The sequence below is a fragment of the Falco punctatus genome (assembly GCF_963210335.1).
Source record: "Falco punctatus genome assembly, chromosome: 1".
Taxonomy (NCBI): Eukaryota; Metazoa; Chordata; class Aves; order Falconiformes; family Falconidae; genus Falco; species Falco punctatus.
In genome coordinates, this window is record NC_137580.1 from 81331608 (window position 1) to 81351431 (window position 19824).

At 39.9% G+C, this 19824-nt stretch overlaps 1 protein-coding gene across 8 annotated transcripts in view; it reads right to left on the reverse strand.

The window, feature by feature from the left end:
- Window positions 1-19824, reverse strand: part of MARCHF1 (membrane associated ring-CH-type finger 1) — a 259414-nt gene that overhangs the window by 32259 nt on the left and 207331 nt on the right. For 7 of the 8 annotated variants that reach the window (XM_080371104.1, XM_080371101.1, XM_080371105.1 and 4 more), the window contains 2 exons: window positions 12382-12461; window positions 11366-12106 (listed from right to left, as the gene is read on the reverse strand). In XM_080371104.1, coding sequence (XP_080227230.1) covers window positions 11366-12106; window positions 12382-12461 — 821 coding nt within the window. The remainder of the gene's footprint in view (window positions 1-11365; window positions 12107-12381; window positions 12462-19824) is intronic. The other variant, XM_080371106.1, reaches the window with a different exon arrangement.

Sequence of the window (19824 nt, forward strand, 5' to 3'; positions counted from 1 at the left end):
GCACCCAAGCCCTACTGAACGTCCTAAGTGTCAAACTGGTATGCAAGGGCAGGGAAGCTGAAGCCTGAGAAATGTTATTTCAAAATAGAGAAGTGGCCACACCAGCACAGCTGCTGGTGCCACACAAACAGAACTTAAGAGCTTAGAAACTCAGCGCTCGAGAAGGGCAGCCTAGGGTACGTGCATGCAGAAGAGTCTGAACACATCCGAGGAACTGCCCACCCCTCACTCAGCGGTGGCCGCGCCACTCCTGGGGCAGCAAGAGGGCTGGGGGCACCCTGCGGTGGGGTGAGGTGAGGTGGTCTCACAGCGGCCAGGGAGGGACGCAGGGCCACCTTCCTCGGAGCGCAGCGGCACCCGGCGCAGGCCAGGAGGCAGCCCAGCAGGCACCCCAAGACGAGACAGCCCGGCAGGCACCCCAAGAGAGCCCAGTAGGCACCCCGAGACGAGACAGCCCGGCCACTGTGCAGCATGGGGCTGCCCAGCCTGCAGGCAGGGGGGAGCAAAACCCAACGGCTACGCAAAACAGCTATGGATCAAACCCAGCAGCTTCGCTGTTCTTCCATGGTGTAGCCTAGAGCCCTAAGTAAATGATTCTACAATAACGGAAAAACAGAACAAAGCTCCTTTGTTGTATACATCTGTATATATCTATATCTATCAAGAGCCCATAAACACCAACAGAAACCTGAAACTCCGGATTCGTGGTGCAGAAGCCCCAGGTTTCATGTCTGCGGTGGTGCCCATAGAGCACCTCATACCCCATGGGACTGCAGGGGAGAAGAAAATACCCAGAGCCTCCATCCTGCACACATTAATTTTTTGGAATGCGTTTTGTAAGAACTCCATTTACAGTCTTTTCTTTACTAAGCCAACCAAGCTCGGTGTATCAGTGGCTGAGCTCTTAAATGGGAACTGGCTATATGCTGACTTCTTATTGAGCCTGTAGCTTAAGCAGAACTACATTTTCAAAACACTGAATAGCTGATTTGCTAAAAAATGCATTCCCAGCTGAGAGTTACATAAAAACCACACTTTTCTTTTTAAATTAAAGATAATTCCCAAAGGAAAACTAGTATTCTTTGTTCATTTACATTCAAGCTATACATAATTTATTTTACAGGCTTAGCATTTAAACTATTTAGAAATTAGACAACTAAGCTTTGTACCCAAGTGCCTTTATTCTACCACTTGCATAACTGTTTAAAATTATTTTAAGAGCTAAAATACAGGCCTAAAACTCCACTGGGACCTTCAGATAAAGTGACACTGCAAATTGGAAAAGAATAGAAGTATTCTTTAGTAGAAATACTTCTGTGGGAGAACACTACAGGCATTATACATTCTATTTGTGCTTTCATTGTACAGAAGCTAAATGTATAAATAACACAGTGACATTAAGAACTTACATTACACAGAAGCTTGAACTCAATAATCTAATGGCTTCTTCTAGCTTTACAACCATGAAATATGTAATGAGAATAAAACCAAACTTCAAATGGAATTAAAGTCCAGTGAAAATAACCAAAGGCATGGTTTTCATCAACTTGAATGCTCTTTGGTGCAATTTTGCTCTTCATTATTTGTTTAGCCAGAAGAAATTAGCTTAAAATAAATTTGTGTTACCTAAACTCACAATCAGAGTCTTCAAAGAGACATGAGTGCCTGACAGCTATTGAAACAGAGCGTTGGCTGACTGCTTAAACATCTCCTGAAGATCTGGGCCAGATAACTTGTAATATCCTGCTCAGCCATTAGCACCAAATCAGAATTTTGTCCATCCTTGCCCTTTGCTGTATTTATCTATCACGTACATCATAATTATCAAAAATGATAGAAAATAAATTGTAAATAAAGGTTTTGAAAAACATGTGGTACAAAGGCAACTGAGCTAGGGGTACAAAACACAGAGTTACCTGAACTGTAGATAAACCAAGTCAGAGGCAGAGAACTTCCACTCTGGTTTCCCATCTTCCCCCATGATCACAAGTGTTCAAAATTTTAACCCATCAGCCTGACTATTTACAGGGATGAACTTATAAAGAGTGTAAAATTTGCTTACATACCTTAGAAATTAGTTGAATGAAAAAAAGAAAAACACTTTCCACTACAAAGAAAAAAGCCATAAATTGCTAAAACTATTCTGATTTATTTACAAGTTGTAGTACAGCACTACATGGTTAATAGCTGCAGTTTCAGCTGCTCAGACACGCATACAGAACTGACACACTCAGCTCTTCTCAGCCGTCTGGTCCTTTGGTAGATAAATGCCCTTCATTACAGGGCAATACTTTTGACTATCTCAAAATGGAGGGGAGGGGAGTCAGCTATTTGGCCAAATCCTTTTAGTTAGAATCCCTTTATAGTCACAAATTGAGCCTGGATAATTTTATTATTTTTTTAATTTTTTTTTAGATTCAACAGCTGAGTGCTTTAAAGAATCCTGCCTAGGAACAGGACCTTGCTTGTCTAAGGGGAATGAGTTCAAAGCTCCAAAGGAGCTTTTGCTCTATAAATCACGTGTACACCAGACAACACAGCACACGAGCTTTTAGAAGATTATCTGATTCATATATACAAAATTTGTGTGTGTAATATATGCTTACAGACATACCCCTACACAATGAGATCACAGAATATTTATTTCTCTTTAAAGAAAGCTCACTGTGAAACTGTATGAAATAATACTCTAACAGTGCAGTCATTCTTATGCTTTTGTTTTACATGGCAGTATTCTAAATACCCAGCACATATTTCTCTAGCAAAGAATTGTTTCTGCAGCCTTCAGCGCACAGATGTACCAAGCAGAAATTTATGCCAACACTGTGCATATATCAGCCAAAGATCCATTAAAATTCTTTAAAGGATTTTCTTAAATAGCAGGTTTACTTATAATGCAATAAATTAGCAAAAAGAAAAAACATTTTTAGGGAAAAAATAAAAAATGCTAAGCTGAAAATAAGTCTTTGTGAAAGGTTTTGCATAATTCATATCAAAACTGTTGTAGATTTCTTCTACATTTCCTATACTAAAAAAGTTCTTAAACAGAAACAGAATAGTTTAGTTTTGAAAATTTGTAGAGTGACATATGTAAAAATGGAAAGTTAAAAGTATTTTACTGAGAACTTTTTAGAATTATTTTGCCGTATTTCTTTTTGTTCAAAATATTAACTTAAGGCACATTCAAATGATGCTAAAAACTCGCTGATAATGCAATGCTTGATTGAGAAATTGCATTTGACATATTAAGCTTTGCACCATAATGACTATGCAAAATGAGTAAATAAAGTTGCCAGTAGTTTAAGGTATACCACCTCCTTCACTGAAGGGTATATTGACACCACACATATATAAACGAGAGGAATTTCTTATTGGATTAAAATAACGAGATGCTGCTAAACTAAGCACTCAGAAGTAAGGCATCTTCAGAAGGTGGTAATGTTGCGCTGTCTTTAATTCCATGACTGAACTGCTTTCCCTCGCTTCCCTCGGCCTGTTCATTGCAAAAGTTAGAAGGCGGGAAGGGAAGTATGAAAAGTGATGGCTACAGCTTGTAGACATTCATATGCTACTTGGATTTAGGCTGATTCTCAGAAAAACAACAAGAGCTATCCTGGGTGACTGTCCTGCACTTCTCATCAAATGAAGATTTTTTTTTTCCCTTACAGACAAACATCTCTTAAAGTGGTTTAGTTTGGCAAAATCATAGCAACCAATGTTACAATCTAGATGGTTAGCCACCATCTAAGCTGCTTACTGCCAGAGATAACAAGGAGATTCCAACAGGTTTTTAGCTTTTCCTTCACATACAAGGTCAAAATTTTACTATTATGAAAGAGAATAGCTGCTAACCTCTACCCTCATTGGAAAAACAGCAGTTATCCTAACCTGCCTCTCACTAATCCACTTTAACCTCTGGTAATTAAGAAAATAGGCCAACCTCTACGCCGCTGTAGTGAAGTAGAAAACACACGTACTGTGCGGGAGTCTCGTGCACACTGTGAAGCTCGGTGCTGTACCCCCACCCAGCTGGCAAGTGCTCCCCTACCACAGGACCTGGACAGCCCATTTCCACTGCTGACTATTGTCGAAGGAAGGTGATTAAGGAGAAGAATGAATCAGCATGTCCCTGCTTGTGCTTCAAGCCACACAAGAGCCTCGTCTTTAGGAGCAGCACCGGTGGAAAAGAGTCTGCAGTAATTCTGCACCACCAGAGCTCTTCCAGCGGACCCCGTATTTGAGATGGGCACTGTATTTCAGTACCTAATAACATTTTCAAGGATTTTTGGCCATTAAATGTAGACAAAGGGTTTAGCTACCGTAACATAGCGCAGACAGTTTTTATAGTCTTCCTTAAAAACATACCAGGTCAAATATTACCCTTGTTAACGAATGTGCGATCTGGGGGAATATCTCTGAGGCTTTCAAAACCAGACACGTATATGGGGGCACGGGCACATTGATGACGATGTATGATAACGTTTAAGGGCTATAAATGACATAATTATGTGAAACTGTTATTGTTCTCTAATATTCCTGGGTGTTATATAGTTATGTCTGTGCTAACAAGCATAGCAGTGAAAATGCAGCAAATCTATTGGAAAAAAAAAAAAAAAAACAGCTAGTGCTAAAAACCTGCTGTCTACACCAGGCACAGGCTGGTGGGGGCTGCTTTGATTTGATACTGATTTAGGCTGGCCAGGAATACATCTTGCAGCTTACTGTCACACAAAGGGAGTACCAGTTGGAGAACCCCAAGACCAATCCTCAGCGAGGTCTAGACCACGGTAAAAGTAAAGGTGATCAGATGTGCTTCAAGAGCAGGTTTATGAACTTACAGGCCCCTTAACTGACAAAATCAGGAGGAGCTATTATTGCCTTGTGACTGTGACGTTTACTACCACTGTGATGTGATTTCTATGCACTGTGAACTAAATGAATGCAGATGCCCAACACCCATACTGTTATCTTCCTGCGATGGATGTATACCAGCAGAACAGAAATGCTTTTGGGCTTTGAACAGATCTCCCTAAGAAAAGGGGGAAATATCTACTCCATATAAATACGCTCAAGAAAGACAATGCATATTCCAAAAGCATTATTTTTCATGAGAAATGATTGAAAAGGCAGTTAAAATTTTGCCCTTCGCTGGAAAGCATACCTGGACTCATGATGATTACGCAAAGATAAATTCTTACCCTGTTCACTGGGTACATCTTATTTCTATATTTCACTGTTACAGGGAGCTTAGTCAGGGAGAAACAGCATAGCTGGAAAGTGTTGGACCAAGTGAATCCCTTGATTTGACGTTTGGCTGTGAGGATTATTAGCTGCCAGCATGAAATACCATGAGCTCCTAGGTTATCTTAATTGGACCAAAAGGAACCAATTCCACAGGTCTGCAAAAGAATGCACAAAATTGCTGTCATTGCTGTCTGATAATCTTAAGAAAACTGTTCTCCTGTCCAAAAAATGTCATTCTCTCTTTTCTGCCAATTTATAGAGTACTTAAAGTGCTTTTAGATAGGTAGAACCTAAAATTAAAGCAGTAATTCATTAAAATGAACAACTCACAGCAAATAATAAACTCATTCATAAACAAACAAACAAAAAATTCAAACTCTGCTCCTGCAAAATTTTTCACTTGGAAAAGAAAAGGCAAATTCACTAAGTATGTTCATCATGGAACAAGCTAGCATGCCATGTTTCCCTTGCTTTCATTTTTCAGGCTTTTTTTTTAAAAAAAAATATCTCATTTCCATTCTTTCCACTGTTAAATCATAAAGTAATCTAAATGACAAATTGGTCTTCCTCCCCATTTAAACACAGTGTGAATGAAGCACATTAATTTTCCACACCGAATGTAATCAATTTGTATATCTCTTCCCTGTCACTCCTGCCCTTCCATTTTGCTATACAGTCAGCTGTCTTTATCTGACTAGAGGAAAAAACATTTTCAAAATGTTGCACCACACCAGTGGAATTTCATAATGGTCTAGGTAAAGCTTTCTCTGGATTTCTGCAAACGTGATCAGGATTTGCAAGAGACCCAAGAGGAGACAACATTAGCAAAAGCACACTAAATCTTTTATTTTGTCAACATTTCTTGTCCTTCTATTAATCTTCTGTTATAGGTGATAAATAGGTTATCTAACCACCTAAAGAGTTACAAGTAATTCCTGACTCAGATGCACTGTCAGTGTAACTCAAGATATATGTCAGACAAGATTTACTGCAGCGAACACAGTTCAAAGTAGTACGTACTGCATCCTAAAAAATAATTCAGAGTTCCTCCCACCTGCCTAGTGAAAGCCAAAGCTTTAAGTAACTAGACCCCTCAGAGCACACACTCAAGCTTTAAGTATTTAGTAATGGGATCCTTAAAACCAAAGATCTCCTCTCACCCAAACTTCCTAGCAGGAAGCGGTGTCATTTCACCTACTTGCATTAAACATAGTGACAGGATTTGAGAGAAAGAAGCAGAAACCAGGTCTCAGGTCTCCCCCAGTTAAGTGACCCTAACCACAGCAAAGACATGCTTGCCTTGTTTTGGTTCTCCTTGCATCCTTCTGAATCACAGAGAGCTTCCAAAAGAGACTGCACAGCCAGATGGCTAAAGAGGTGACAGATGCGGCTTTGAGCCATCAGGCGGAGAATAGAATTAACCAGGATTTCACACTGCTTCAGAGACTGATGAACAGTCAGGGCAGGAGATTCCTCAAAAAGCAGGAGATTCCTATCAGAAAGTCACCTTGCACAAAGGAGGCTTGGAACAGGAGGGTAAGCAGCAGCTACAGTTCTTTCAAAGGAAGCGGTGAGGAGCCGCAACGAGGTGCAGGACAGGATTCAGGGATTTAACTTCAAATGATGGAATGGATCATCCTCAGACCCCAGGGAAGGCACTAACACCCCAGCGAGAAACAGGTTGAAACCCCTTTAAGGTCTGGCAGTTCAGCATCCTCTAGTTTTTGGTGATTTTAGAGGGCTCTGGATGGTATTTCAAGTCTTCAGATATTTCTGTTCAATTCCAATTCCATTTCAAGTATTCTGTGCTACAGTTTAAATTATTTACTGGATCCAACTTAATGGCTTCAGTATAAATATTTAAAGTGAGTGTTAGGTTTCAATGGCAGCATTTAAGCCTATATATCTATCTTCTGTTCACCTTTCTCTTTTTTTCCTCAAGTCCATGAGGACTTGTTTCCTCCCAAGTGGTTTCTGTCTGCTGATTTTGTGAGCACTCTACTACATGAATACGTCAGCATGTAAGTATATTCATGGGAGATACATTTTGCACGTCTTACTAAATAATAGGAAAACCAACATGTTACAACACTTGATTGCACAGAAAGAAACATCATAATCATATCGCCTCCTGTCAAATGCAATGTACACTACTTCCTACCTATGATTGTGCTAACACATAGAAATGCCCATACTAGTCTTTTTCTAAGTTTATAACGACCTTTTAATTAATACACTTTTTAAAGCTGGTTTCAAAAAATTATTCTTGAGGCAGATTCTGCAGATTTCATGAATCAACTTCATCATTTCCCTTACTCCTCCTCCTTTTTCCTGCCATCCCTCTGGAATGCCTTTACTCCTCAAAAGAGGGTCTGCCATTACCTGACTGTATACATTCATGGAGTTCAACAAAATGACAATTCTACTTCCGATAAGCAATTTTTTCATAGTGAAAAACTCCACTTTATTTAAGGGTGTGTCGTTTCTTCCAGCTAATTAAAGTTCAGTGTTATTGCTGAAATGACTGCATCAGTATTATAAAAAGGTTTATGCCAAAAGCCTAACTAGTCAAACAGAAAATATCTTTCAATTCTCCCATCATAAATAATAAAAAAACCATGAGATTAATTCAAAGTCAGTTCACAAAGCACTTAAGATACAGCAGTGGTAATATCAATTAACTGCTTTTCTTTTCTTAGTAATTCCCTTGTGAAAATCCATGGGAATAAACCCTCACAAACCATGCACTCTCTTGTGTCCCACACATAGCTTTTCCCTTCAGGCAGATCACCCCTATGCAGACCACAGAAAGCTATTTCTGAGGTTGTACCTCAAGGCACATGACAAATTCCAGAGTAAAGTACATACAAAGAAAATCTCAGACACAGAGCAACTTTGGAAAAGGGGGATCCAACCGTACTGCACGATTGAGAAAGCCTACCCTGTGAATCTAAAAAAAAAATATAAAAAAAATTAAAAAGTAGGTGTCAAAACAACTCAGCATGGTCAGAATTCACATAGTTGTCCCTAATCCCAGAAGCAGAAACCTTGCCTTCTAATGGGCCCCAGAAGAAAGGAGTACTTGCAGGGAAGAGACTGCAAATATCATCATTGATGCCATGTCATAATTTCATCATTCTGGAAACACAGCAACAGAGACACTGAAGGGGAAATGTCTCACCTGACATGCCAAGAGGCCTGTGTTAGACTAGCTGCAGTATATCTTGTGCCGTGGCACTACATGTTATCCGACTGACGCGCTTACGCTAGAGCTGGGCGTGTGTGTCCTGCCGAGTTCCTGCTCACGCAGCTGAACAAAGCGTGGAAACTGCTTGTAGCCTTACGTGGGCATAGAAATGCGTTCCGCTGCCAGTAATTCAAGAGGAAATAAAGGGAAAAGATTGCCTACCAAACAGTTAAAGACAAAATAACTGGCACCAGGAGATGTTTAGGATCCCTGCTTTTTCCATTTAATCCCATCTGGGCAAGAGCCACTCCTCTCAGCCAGTTTTGTCACATCAGTTAGAAGATATAAATACCTAGGTTGAGAAACTTAAAGAAACACCTCAAGAAAACAGTTTTTCCACATCACAATCAGCTATGTTAATCCAGTCTGAGAACAAACATCACCAAAAAATCCTTTTTCTATTTCCCATGCAGAAAAATGGTCACACTATATGTGCACATCTGCACTGAAATGTTGGTTTTTTTGTTGTTGTTTCAGATGCAAGACTGTGAATCTGAAGAAAATCATATCAGGTCACAAGTCAGTTAAGTGTAGAGACCCGTCTTGAAAAACCGAAACTGCAGTCTACACTGAATTGGTAGTAAAAACACGTCATCTTTTTTCTTCAGCTGTCTGCTAACTGATTAAGACAACTTACCAGCTCTGAAAAATTAACGTGCTTTTTGACTTTGTACTGTTTTTCCTAGATGTATTATCATCACTATGATACACCTAGTAATGACAACAACAAAAAGCCAGCGTTATCCCTGACAAGAAGAAAAATGCAATTATGACTTTCTTGACAAATTTTGCACAACAAGGCAAGTTATTAACTGTGTTGAGTTTAACTCTGGTTGTTCAAAGAGCATCTCCACTGAGAGTGAGCCTAGGGACACATACTTTTCAAGTTTTCAACCTTCCCCTACTAAACAACAGCCTAGCTGAAAAGTTTGAATGCATATCCAAAAAGTCCATCCCTGAACCAAGCTCCAAGACTTACAAAAAGTGCCTGGATAATTATAGTAAAATGGAATGGGTCAAGAAGACAGATGAAAGACTGGAGTCCACTTTCCACCTTAAAGCGAAGTCCAAGTCTGGGGACTCAGGCATCAGTTCGCATTCATCTACGTCAGACAACTACAAAAACTTTAAAACTTTTACTTTAATATCTCTCTTTTTTTTTTTTTTAACATGGTATAATTAAGCCCATATAAAGACCCATGCTGAAATAATAATTCAGGTTTTGGGTAGCTCAAATTCTTAGTAGTTATTAAATGGCCCTATTTTATACGTACTGTGGCTACTACACTGGATCTTCAATACATGCAGGCCTGCTGGTTCAGAAATTTAAGACAGTTCTGAAGCTGTTGAAGTAGTTACCTGCACATCTCTGAGTCATACCACATAGACACGCTCCAAGTGCATCAAAAACATGTAACATGTTTACCACTGCTGCTGTATCTTTGCATTTCTGTAAGGTGAAGAGATCCCAAGCCAGGGGGTGGTCCTGACATAAAAGCTGATGTACAAACACGGCTGGACTTTGAAGACTCTTAAATTGTCATGGCAGACAAGTCAGACAACTGAAATGTCCATTCTTGCTTGGTAAGCGTAACAAGAGCGCATAGCCTAGCTGTGTTAGTAACAGGTTGTATCTCCTGCTGTGAAAAAGCACAATTCCTGCACAGCATCTCTTTTCTTTTCAAAACTAGGATCCTTGTAGTGTGCTACTAGGCTGAAGTATACTGTGGAGCTGCATGATGTGATACTGTGAACTTCCTCATTCTGACTGTGTTTACATTACCACGCAAATTTCTTCCCAGCAAAGAAAAGTGAGAAGTTCTGGGTTACTGTATCAAGAAACTAAGCCTGATCCTCATTTACACTTTGTAGATGAGAGTCAATGCTGGCCCTCAAGTTTGGACTGGGGAAAAACAACCAAACCAAACACCACCACCCCCCTCCCCGACCCCATTCCCCTCCACCGCCCAAACAAAATTTTTAAAAAAATTGTTTCAGTTCTGTAAAACTTACGGGATGGTGCATAACACCCAGGTTGCCTAGTAGACAAGTAAAATTTGTACTTTAGCTCAGAAGTGGCCAACTTGCTGTCATTCCCAGGGGAAAATACTCACCTTGCACAACTGCATGCCTCACACCAAGGGTATCAGACTGTCAGAAGCCTGAATTTATGGATTAGAGAGAACTGTTAGTTTTGCTTTTTCTTTCCAAAAGCTTGTTTTAATTTTCATTCTGCCCAACCATCCTTTGTACCTTTGCAATCCTTGTGATGGGTACCGAACCACCGGTCCCTACCCATTCACAGCGCAGAGCTGTTCAGCGCTGCAAATACCCCTGCCACTCACGCCCAGCTGGAGGGGGTGCTTCGCAGGTACAGTCCATCAGATTGCTGTGATAATGCGGCTCTAGAGAACACTGAATCAAGACCATACGTTTATTTCATGAAAGTCAAAGAAAAGTGACAGCGGGACCAAAGCTGGATTTGAACTGATCACCTGAGGAGGAAAAACTCCGTATCCCATTGCATTCAGCTGTCAGGCACTGCCTCCCTTGCTGCCTCTGGCTGGGGATTTAAAATGCAGCAATACTCTGCCAGAGGACACAGTGTATTCGTCACCATGAAAAAAAATGGAGCAAAGAAAAACATTTGGTTCCCTTGTAGGATTTACTGCTTTTAAATAAGAGAAGTATCTTTTCAGACTGAGATACACTAACATCTCTGTTAGCCAAGGTTTTTGTGTTGCTCCACGCGGCCTGCCTAGCAGCTCATTACTGAGAAAAAGTGACAAGAGAGCAGTCAAGAGAAGGACCCTCAACCCCCGGTGGTGAGAAACTCCTCTTAAGAACATGAAATCTTTCTTATTAGGCACTAACCTGCACACTTCTAAATCATCAGACCAGTCATCACACAACACTGGACGCTTCTGAACAGCATCAGTCACACCGGACCCTGCCCCAGCGGGTGCTCTGTTATCTGGGACTGCCAGAGCATCACTGCCAGAGCCTGCATCTGCAAAGTGCTCCTTGGAACCTCTGCCGTGCCTAAGGAAAGACGCAGGCTGCCGATCTCTGTAGTAGCTTTTCCCTTTGCTTTTCCCACACTTCCTTGAGGAAATCCTTGCTTCCTGAGATGACACTGAAGACTGTGACTCCTTAAGCTTTGGAACCCTTCTTCGGCGGTGATTTAAAGTAGGATTCTCAGGGTCAGATACCTCTTGCTTCTTTTTCCCCATTGTCCCCAAGGTGACAAGTTCAACAGCATTATTCTTTGAGAACCAGTCCTGGTTACTGCACGATCTACTGTTCCTTCTCCCTCTCCTGGCCATTCTGGCCTTTTCTCTTGCTCTCCTCCTAGCCTGAGCCCACTGACTCTCATCTGAAGATGATGATGAATCAGATGCCTTCCAGCTGGATCTCGCAGGCTCAGGATGCAATTTGCATTCTTTCCCCTTTCCTTGCTTTTCTGTATGCTCACCATTGTCTCCAGTCTCTCTTTTCCGCCTAAACCTTCGTTTTACTTGTTTCTTACCAGACTCCCTATTAGAAGGGGTCAGCACCATGACAGGGGTTGCATGTTCAAGCTCATCTTCTGACAAGTCATGCAAAGTAGTAGATCTAGACAAAGCAGTAAGCAAAGGAAAGGGATGGAAATGGTAAAGGTGGATGGGAAGAGAGAAATCACCAAAAAAAAGAATGAAAATGAGAACATGAATTCTAATAGAAAAACATGAGACCGAAAAGCAAAAACAGAATGAAAACAAAGATCAAAAGACAACTAAAGTCTATGTAAATTATGAATAGCGTTAAGCGGAAGCAAGAGCTACATATTATTTAATAAAAACAACTATCAAGCATCAGCCAGATTAGAGTGTATTTTTCTCAGCACATACCTACAAATGTCCTGAGTGGAAGGGCAGACAGACAACCGTGACTGACTCCTGGGAGCTGTTCCTGTTGTAGGACTGCTTGCCTGTTGAAATAAGTTAGACAGTTTGGAATCTTTGTCCATGAAATACATCGCAGATATTTTACTGCTTTGCCACATGACTACAAAATTAAAGTAACTGTCACTGCTGTTCATAGCACACTGCTGAACACATACAAGCTCACAGAATACAGGAAGCCTGACAAAAAGTGAAACCTATTTGTGGAACTAAATATGACCAAAGTGTTTCAGCTCTCGTTTGCTCATGGCTACTTTTTGTCACTGTTTGAGGAAGCCACTTTCAACATTCGAGTTGTCATTTTGGTTTTGATCTACTGTAAATGTCTGATGGGAAAAGGATGTTGTTTTTATTTCATGCAATCAAACCACCATGGCGATGCCCTTCAAAATGGAGTGAGGTGCCTTTACGTTACACTGAGTGATGAAGAGCACAAAGCTAACTTGAGTGGACTGACAGAACAGCAAGAAAATTAAAGTATGTTTTAAAAGGTTTTCAAGGCAATCAGATCTTCTAGAGGCACTGAAAAATGTAAGAACTGATAAGCCTGAGAAGACCAAAGCACAGGCTGCATCACCACAGAGCTAATCACATTCTCGAACAGCAAGAGAGATTTAAAACACCTGCAGTATGTGACATTTTGCTCATAAAGTTGTTGATACAAATTGTAGACCCAGTTGCTCAATACTTCCACTGAAAACATTATTTTGATGGTGTTTTCACCAGCAACCCATTTCAACATGCCTCACAGTCTAGTGGCAGCATAGCTGTAAAGAATCCAAACTTAAACCCAAGGCTTTGTGATTCTTCAGGATTACTCATGAGGTACAGTACTGTGGGGAGAGGGTCCAATAGAAATCATTCTTAAGGCTATGACCTTCCTCAAGCTGATAAGGGCGTTAGCTTTTAGTATGCACCTCTATCCCATGACCAAATTGAGGCAAAATACTACAAGCCTAAGAGTTCCACAAGATCACCCACCAGATGCAGGGGAAGAATGCAAGGGTACAAAGTACAAACAACACAAAGGTGTAAAGGCTGTCATCCCAAGCGTTTGTACTAGCAAATCAAACTCAGTCACACACAGAGTCCATAATTAAAATTATTTCTAGCTCACCTTTCACAGACATTTCTGTGGTGTCAGTTTGAAAATTTATAATACAAGCAAACATACATAAATACAGCAAGTACCTGCTGACAATTCACTTTCATCCAAGGTTCTTAACATCCATTATATTTCATGCATAGATTTTTTTTTTAATCATCAGTCACCACTACGTGCAGTTTTGCTTTTAATGGGATAACAGCTGAGACTCAGGAATGGTACTTTTGCATGAAAATAATCTTCTAGCTTTGGAATTCAAGTAACCTTTTTTACCTCTTGATTAATATCGCAACACCAAAAACATTAATAATTCTTTACTACCAGTTCCATGAAGTGGAACTCAGAGGTATGAAAACTAAGCCAACATGGGAAATTAAACTGACAAGGCATTTGGGCACAATCCTTATGTTCAAATGCCTTTTCAATGTCTTGGGTGCCCCAGGCAGAGGAGGAACATTAGTGTGTCTACATGCAGCGAAATTTCTCCATTTCAACTACATGTATTAGAAACAGATGGTGTATGTATGGTCAGGCACATATTTCCACTTGCGTCTCTACGATTAGTTTGACGTGATCAGGCATACCATAAGGTATGTAAGGAGGGAAGATGTAGAAATCAGCACCAGAGCCATGCTGTCGGGCTGCAGGCTGCTGCTGTGTGAAGCAACGTCCCTTCAGACTAAACCCCAGGTGAAGGACTGCTGAAGAAATCCAGCCCTAGGGTGAAGCATGGACTCCTGCACTCAGGCCTCATGACTGAATTCATGCCTCACGGCCCATTTCTTTCCCCCCTCGCACTGTTACCATTGCTTCTTTCAGGACCTCAGGGGTTCGCCTTGCTCTTATGTGGTGGTCAGGTCATCCTCACGCTTAATGTGAGCCCCATATCACCTTGCCACAAGCATTGCCCTTGGAAGGGATCAGGACTGCAGCTAAGCTGGCCCAGGAACTGCACAGCAAGTCTGCACGAGTTTAAGAAACTTTCAGCAGCTATCACAGCAGGAAGTCAGCTAGACCGCTCTTCAGAGGGCTGGAATCAAGCCAAAAATTAAAATCAATTCCTTGAAAAGCTTTTACACTTATTATTTGGGACTGGAGACCAGTGGAAATCTAATTATTTTAAGATAACAATTACATCACCACTTTTATTGCTTAAATCTTACATTTTACTCTCAGCTGTAAAGAGGTCTGGACTGTTTCAGCCCTGCTCAGTCAAATTTACTTTCTAGTTCCCCTGCACTGGCATAATGATGTTAAGTTTAGTTGCACATAACTTGGAGAAAGGTTTATTTCCTTCTAAAATAATGTTCATCAAATTCTTTTAATAAGAATGAATGCTTTTTGCTTGTTTGTGTAATCTCTATTGGAGCAAACCTGACATCTGGTCAGGCAAAAAGCCTGTGCGCTACTGACATCTTCAAAAACAAAGCAAGAAAACTACAACATGCCAAGTTACATACAAGATAATTCAGATTATTTGCAAGCAAGTTTCATTCAATGGGTTTCTACAATTTTTAAATACAATTTTTTATTTTTATCTATTTAAAATAGCTTCTAATGGTAAAAATCATAGAACCATAGAATACCAGGTTGGAAAGGACCTGGACCTCAAAGATCATCTGGTCCAACCTTTCTCGGGAAAATACAGTCTAGACAAGACGGCCCAACACGCTGTCCAGTTGAATCTTAAGTATTCAATGCTGTGGAAACGAAAACGAACAGATGGAGTGATTTCCAAACCCAAGAAAGTTAGCGTTTCTGACATTCATTATCTGATGTTTAGTTACGGAGCACACAGGTACTAGAGGGCCTTATTTTCTGAATAATTCCTGTCTTGCCTCTGTATATTAAATGGGAGTGCAAGGATCTGTTAACGTCAGGTCTGTCCCTGTTACCAGGTCATAATTAATATAATCATTCCCAACCAGTCAAGCTGTTCTTAAAAACTTGTACATTCCAACCCAGCTGGAAGCCTATTCCAGACCTTTACCCCAAAACCCCTTTGCTTTGCCACCCTACCCCATGTCCTAACAGCACAAACTGCATCTGCTTTCTGCTGCAAACACTGGCTCTGGGCTTAACTGTTTCAGTAATGTTCCCTCTCAGCCATCTCCTCTACAAGTTATACATCCCAAACTCAATAAAAAAAAATAAAAATATTCTTTTAAGCCCAGCCTCACAGTGAAGATACCTAAAGCAGCATTTAGTCAGCTGGTGTATTTACGGAGCACAGCATACAGCCGTAGGGAAGGTCCAGTTCGATCCCTAAAAGGGATGCAGTTGTATACATACAGCATTTCGCTCCCCTGAAGGGCAGAGCAGGCTGATGAGCACCCTGAGTGCTGCCCTGCACAAGTTCCACGTTCCTCCAGTCCGCGCTGCCCTGGAGTCTGCCGGACTGTGCTGCCACAAACCACGGTGCTGAACGAGTCCATCATTCCGGCTCACAATACAGGCTTTCTGCTATTTTAAATCAACTTTACTGCTACTTTCAGTGACAAAATGCAAAATCTTTTAAGTGACATCAAGTTTATTTTAAAGGCATATCAGACAAAGCAAAACATGATCATCTGAATATACTGTGCTCACATCACATAAGTCCAGCTGTTATGGGAATGTATATGCAACAGATGTTGGAAACAGCCTCCAGCAGACAGATCTTACTGCTATAATTGCTATCCCATTACTATATTGCTATTTAGCACACTCAATATTTTGAGATACTGTATTTACTGAATAGAGGGATCAGATGATGCTGTGGATTCCAATTCCACTTGGCAGGCAGAATAATGAACTTTTTTTTTTCTTCTAATAAAAAATGTGTTCCTTGAATGAATATCTACTTCAGACAGCTTAAGTGTACAGCTCATTGGAATCAGAAAACTAAACCGGCACTGTACTAATTTTATCATAGCAAATTGTATCAGCAGCATAATTAAATGTGGTAATTCTAAATAAAGATGTCTGACTTCATTTATAAGCAAGGCAGCTCATTTCTCTATGCCATCAACACAAGGAAGATGTTTGAGGGATAATACCAACTGCAGCTGATTAGGTTTGGCATTTCAGAATTGTTAGTAGAGACAGATTCCCCAACTCACCACCTTCTACTGTCTTGGTCAGTTTAGATTAACTCCCTTGTCAAGGATATGCAATTCAATTAACAGACATGACAGGGCACTTATCCATAATTATTTTTGATATGTTCAACAGATTTGATAGTATGCTTTTTAAACAGAATACTGGTAAATATGGAATCTTCAGGACAAGTGAAATTATGATAATTTATCTATAAATACACAGTTTTCAGGACAAGTGAGGTTATGATAATTTATCTAACACAAAGGGACTTTAATATCACACGCGTGTCCATGTTGAAAGACTGCAGCAGCAACAGAAATGGGAGACAGAATGAAGTTCAGCTGATGAAAACAATACGAATTTCAAATCAAGTTTGCCTTTACTTTGGTGTTCAAGATCCGGTAGAATTTTCCAGAAAACAATAAAACCCAAGAGTCCTCACTGACCTTAACACTACATGCTGAAACCAGTCCAAGAACTTGAGCCGAGTTGTGCTCTGAAAAGAGAGAAGGGCTCTGCTTTGACCTAACAGAAAAGCTGAGTGAAAACACGTTCCACTAGTGCAAAGCATTCACGTAGAAATCGAGTTAAGCTTTAAATTAACAAACCAGGCATAATGAAAAGCTGATATAAATGGCTCCACGGATATCACCAGAAAGGCTAATGAATCCTCTAGTGCCTCTGTCCTGACTAAGGAAGGCCAGAGGCATTTCCAAAAGCTGTTCAGCTTGCAACGCTGCTTAAGTAGAAAGTTGCCGAAAATTGAGGGATGACAGGGCAGACAGGGAATATGACTAATGTTTTTATACTCCTACGAAATATGCCTTATAGCAGCGATGCATCACAGAATCCTCCGGATCCCACCAGCCAATATATTAAAAAGCTGAAACTCTATCCATCAAGGAATGGATACCTTAGAAGATTAGAGCAGTTTGCATGGCAATAAGCTCAGCAGGAGATCCACCCTGTGTATTTTGGTTTGAAAATTTCTGCTTTGTAAACAATGCAACTTTTAATGGAAAACATCCATCTCTATAGGCCAGGTGTATCCTACAAAGTATGTATTGATGGCAACTGAAACTTACTCACATGGGACTTCTTGGTTTTGTTTTGCTTTTTTTTTTTTTTGCCTTTTTTTCCCCCTTCTTTATGATTGAGTTCTTGTTCTGTGCTCAGATTTCAAAGTTCTTATAGTCTGATGGCTTACAGCAACTGTTAAATTAACTGCTAACTCAATTTCTGTTACATTTTCTTTCACAGATATTTTTTTTAATTATTTCCTGCACATTTCTTCCCCAAACCTTTTTTTTCTCTCCTGCCCTCCTTCCCTGCCTTCCACCTGCCTCTGAAGAGAAGGAATAAAGGTAAAAGTAACACAGAAGGAAGGAGAGGAAATATCCTTACAATTCTGCTGAATGATACCATCCAGCACCTTTGACAGTCAGTACGATCCTGTTATACAATGGTTTGAAATCTAAATCACCAAAGCAGGTTTATTTTCCATCAAAGTAAAATAAAAATTGCAAGTGGCAAACCTATCCTCCCATTTAAAAAATGAACCCCAAAAAAGCAATTACAACTTTGACTTGTAGATTCAAACAGCTTTGAAATTTCTTTTCTCCTGTCTTACTGATCTACCTTAATCTTTATCTTAAAGGCACAGGTTCTACTAAAAAAATCCACTCTTTCTACAGATGTAGAAACACTGCTAGGTAAGCTTTGAATTATCAGATGGACTGTAGTTTGAAAAAGTCTTTGTACTGCACCAATGCAGTAGTTTTGATTCATGATTCTCCTGAAGGATGCATCTTTCTAGGCATTATCACTTTCTTAATAAAAATGTTTTTTAGTTCTTAGAAAAAAATGCACTGATGTAGGTGATTGAAACAAACGATGAGCTGGCCTTTAGACAAAAGGTGCAGGGTCCTGAGACCAGCAGCTTTTGACCATCTATAGGGAGCCAAATGCAAATTTAGCCTGTAGGAAAAGTGAAGCATAAAACCTGCTTCTTTGTTGTTACTGGGTTTTGTAGTACTTTAGTTCTAAAGGCAGTCAGTTTTCTTATTCAAAGAATATAATTTAGAATTTTTTTCCTGAAGAGGGCATCTGTTTTCACATATCCTTCTATCTGCAAGAATTAAAGCCTCAGAATGTTTCCATATACCACACAGCTGTCAATCATATGACATTCCTGCCATTCTCCCACCAGCGTATACGTGTGTGAGTGCACACACTCACCGTACTCTTTGTTTGGTCTGATGGGCTATGCAGGAGATAGACAGGATAAAATCCCATCTGTGAGGATATCATTATTATATTTGAACAACTCTACTCTGCTGTGTATTTGATATCTAATTATTCCAGTCCTGAGGAAGAGAGAAACCTAAATGCACCAGACCAGACCACAAAAGCTGTAGAAAGGATATTGAAATGACTAAACGAAAAGACAGTGAAAGGCTAAAAATGCATTATTACAAAAAACAGGAGACACCACATTTTCATGAAGTGCAATCTACCTCAGACTGCAGCAAAAAATAATTTTGTTTCACCGTATAAATAAGTTTGCTTAATTGAATTCTTTTTAGGACAAAGACCTGAAGCATGCTTCAGAGTGCCACAGTGAAAAAATAAACGCCATATAAAAATTTCCAGGAGTACATATGGAGCAGGTATGTTACAGATCACGATTCTTGTTGAAAACCAAGCAATAAGCACATGTAATAACTTGCATACTGTGTTTACTGAAAACAAATCAAAGCTACTTCTCCTGTATCTTATTGCCTATAACAGGACAGGACTGAAATCTGTGATAACATAATGTCTTTACAGAAATGGAAATTATATATAGGCATTATGCACAAAGTAAGCTTCTATAAACACAAACTTTGTGGTACTTACTACATTTCAAACATATATACAATTTTGTCTGGATGTGTCAATGTGGCATGTTTAGGTATACTCAGAATACACAGTAAGAATTGTGACTTAATAAAACAGAATCTGTATCATTGTATGTATTATTGTATACAGCTACATACAGCTGTATTTTTATATATGTATCCCCTCTCATTAGAACATGAGTTTAAAACAGATCAAGTGTATCCAAGAATAAACTGAAAGCGTATTTTTTTTCTTAATGATTGTCCCCTGCAACTGAGATGTATTTAATGCAATTTTATTCAGAAGTTCAAATTTCAGGCAGA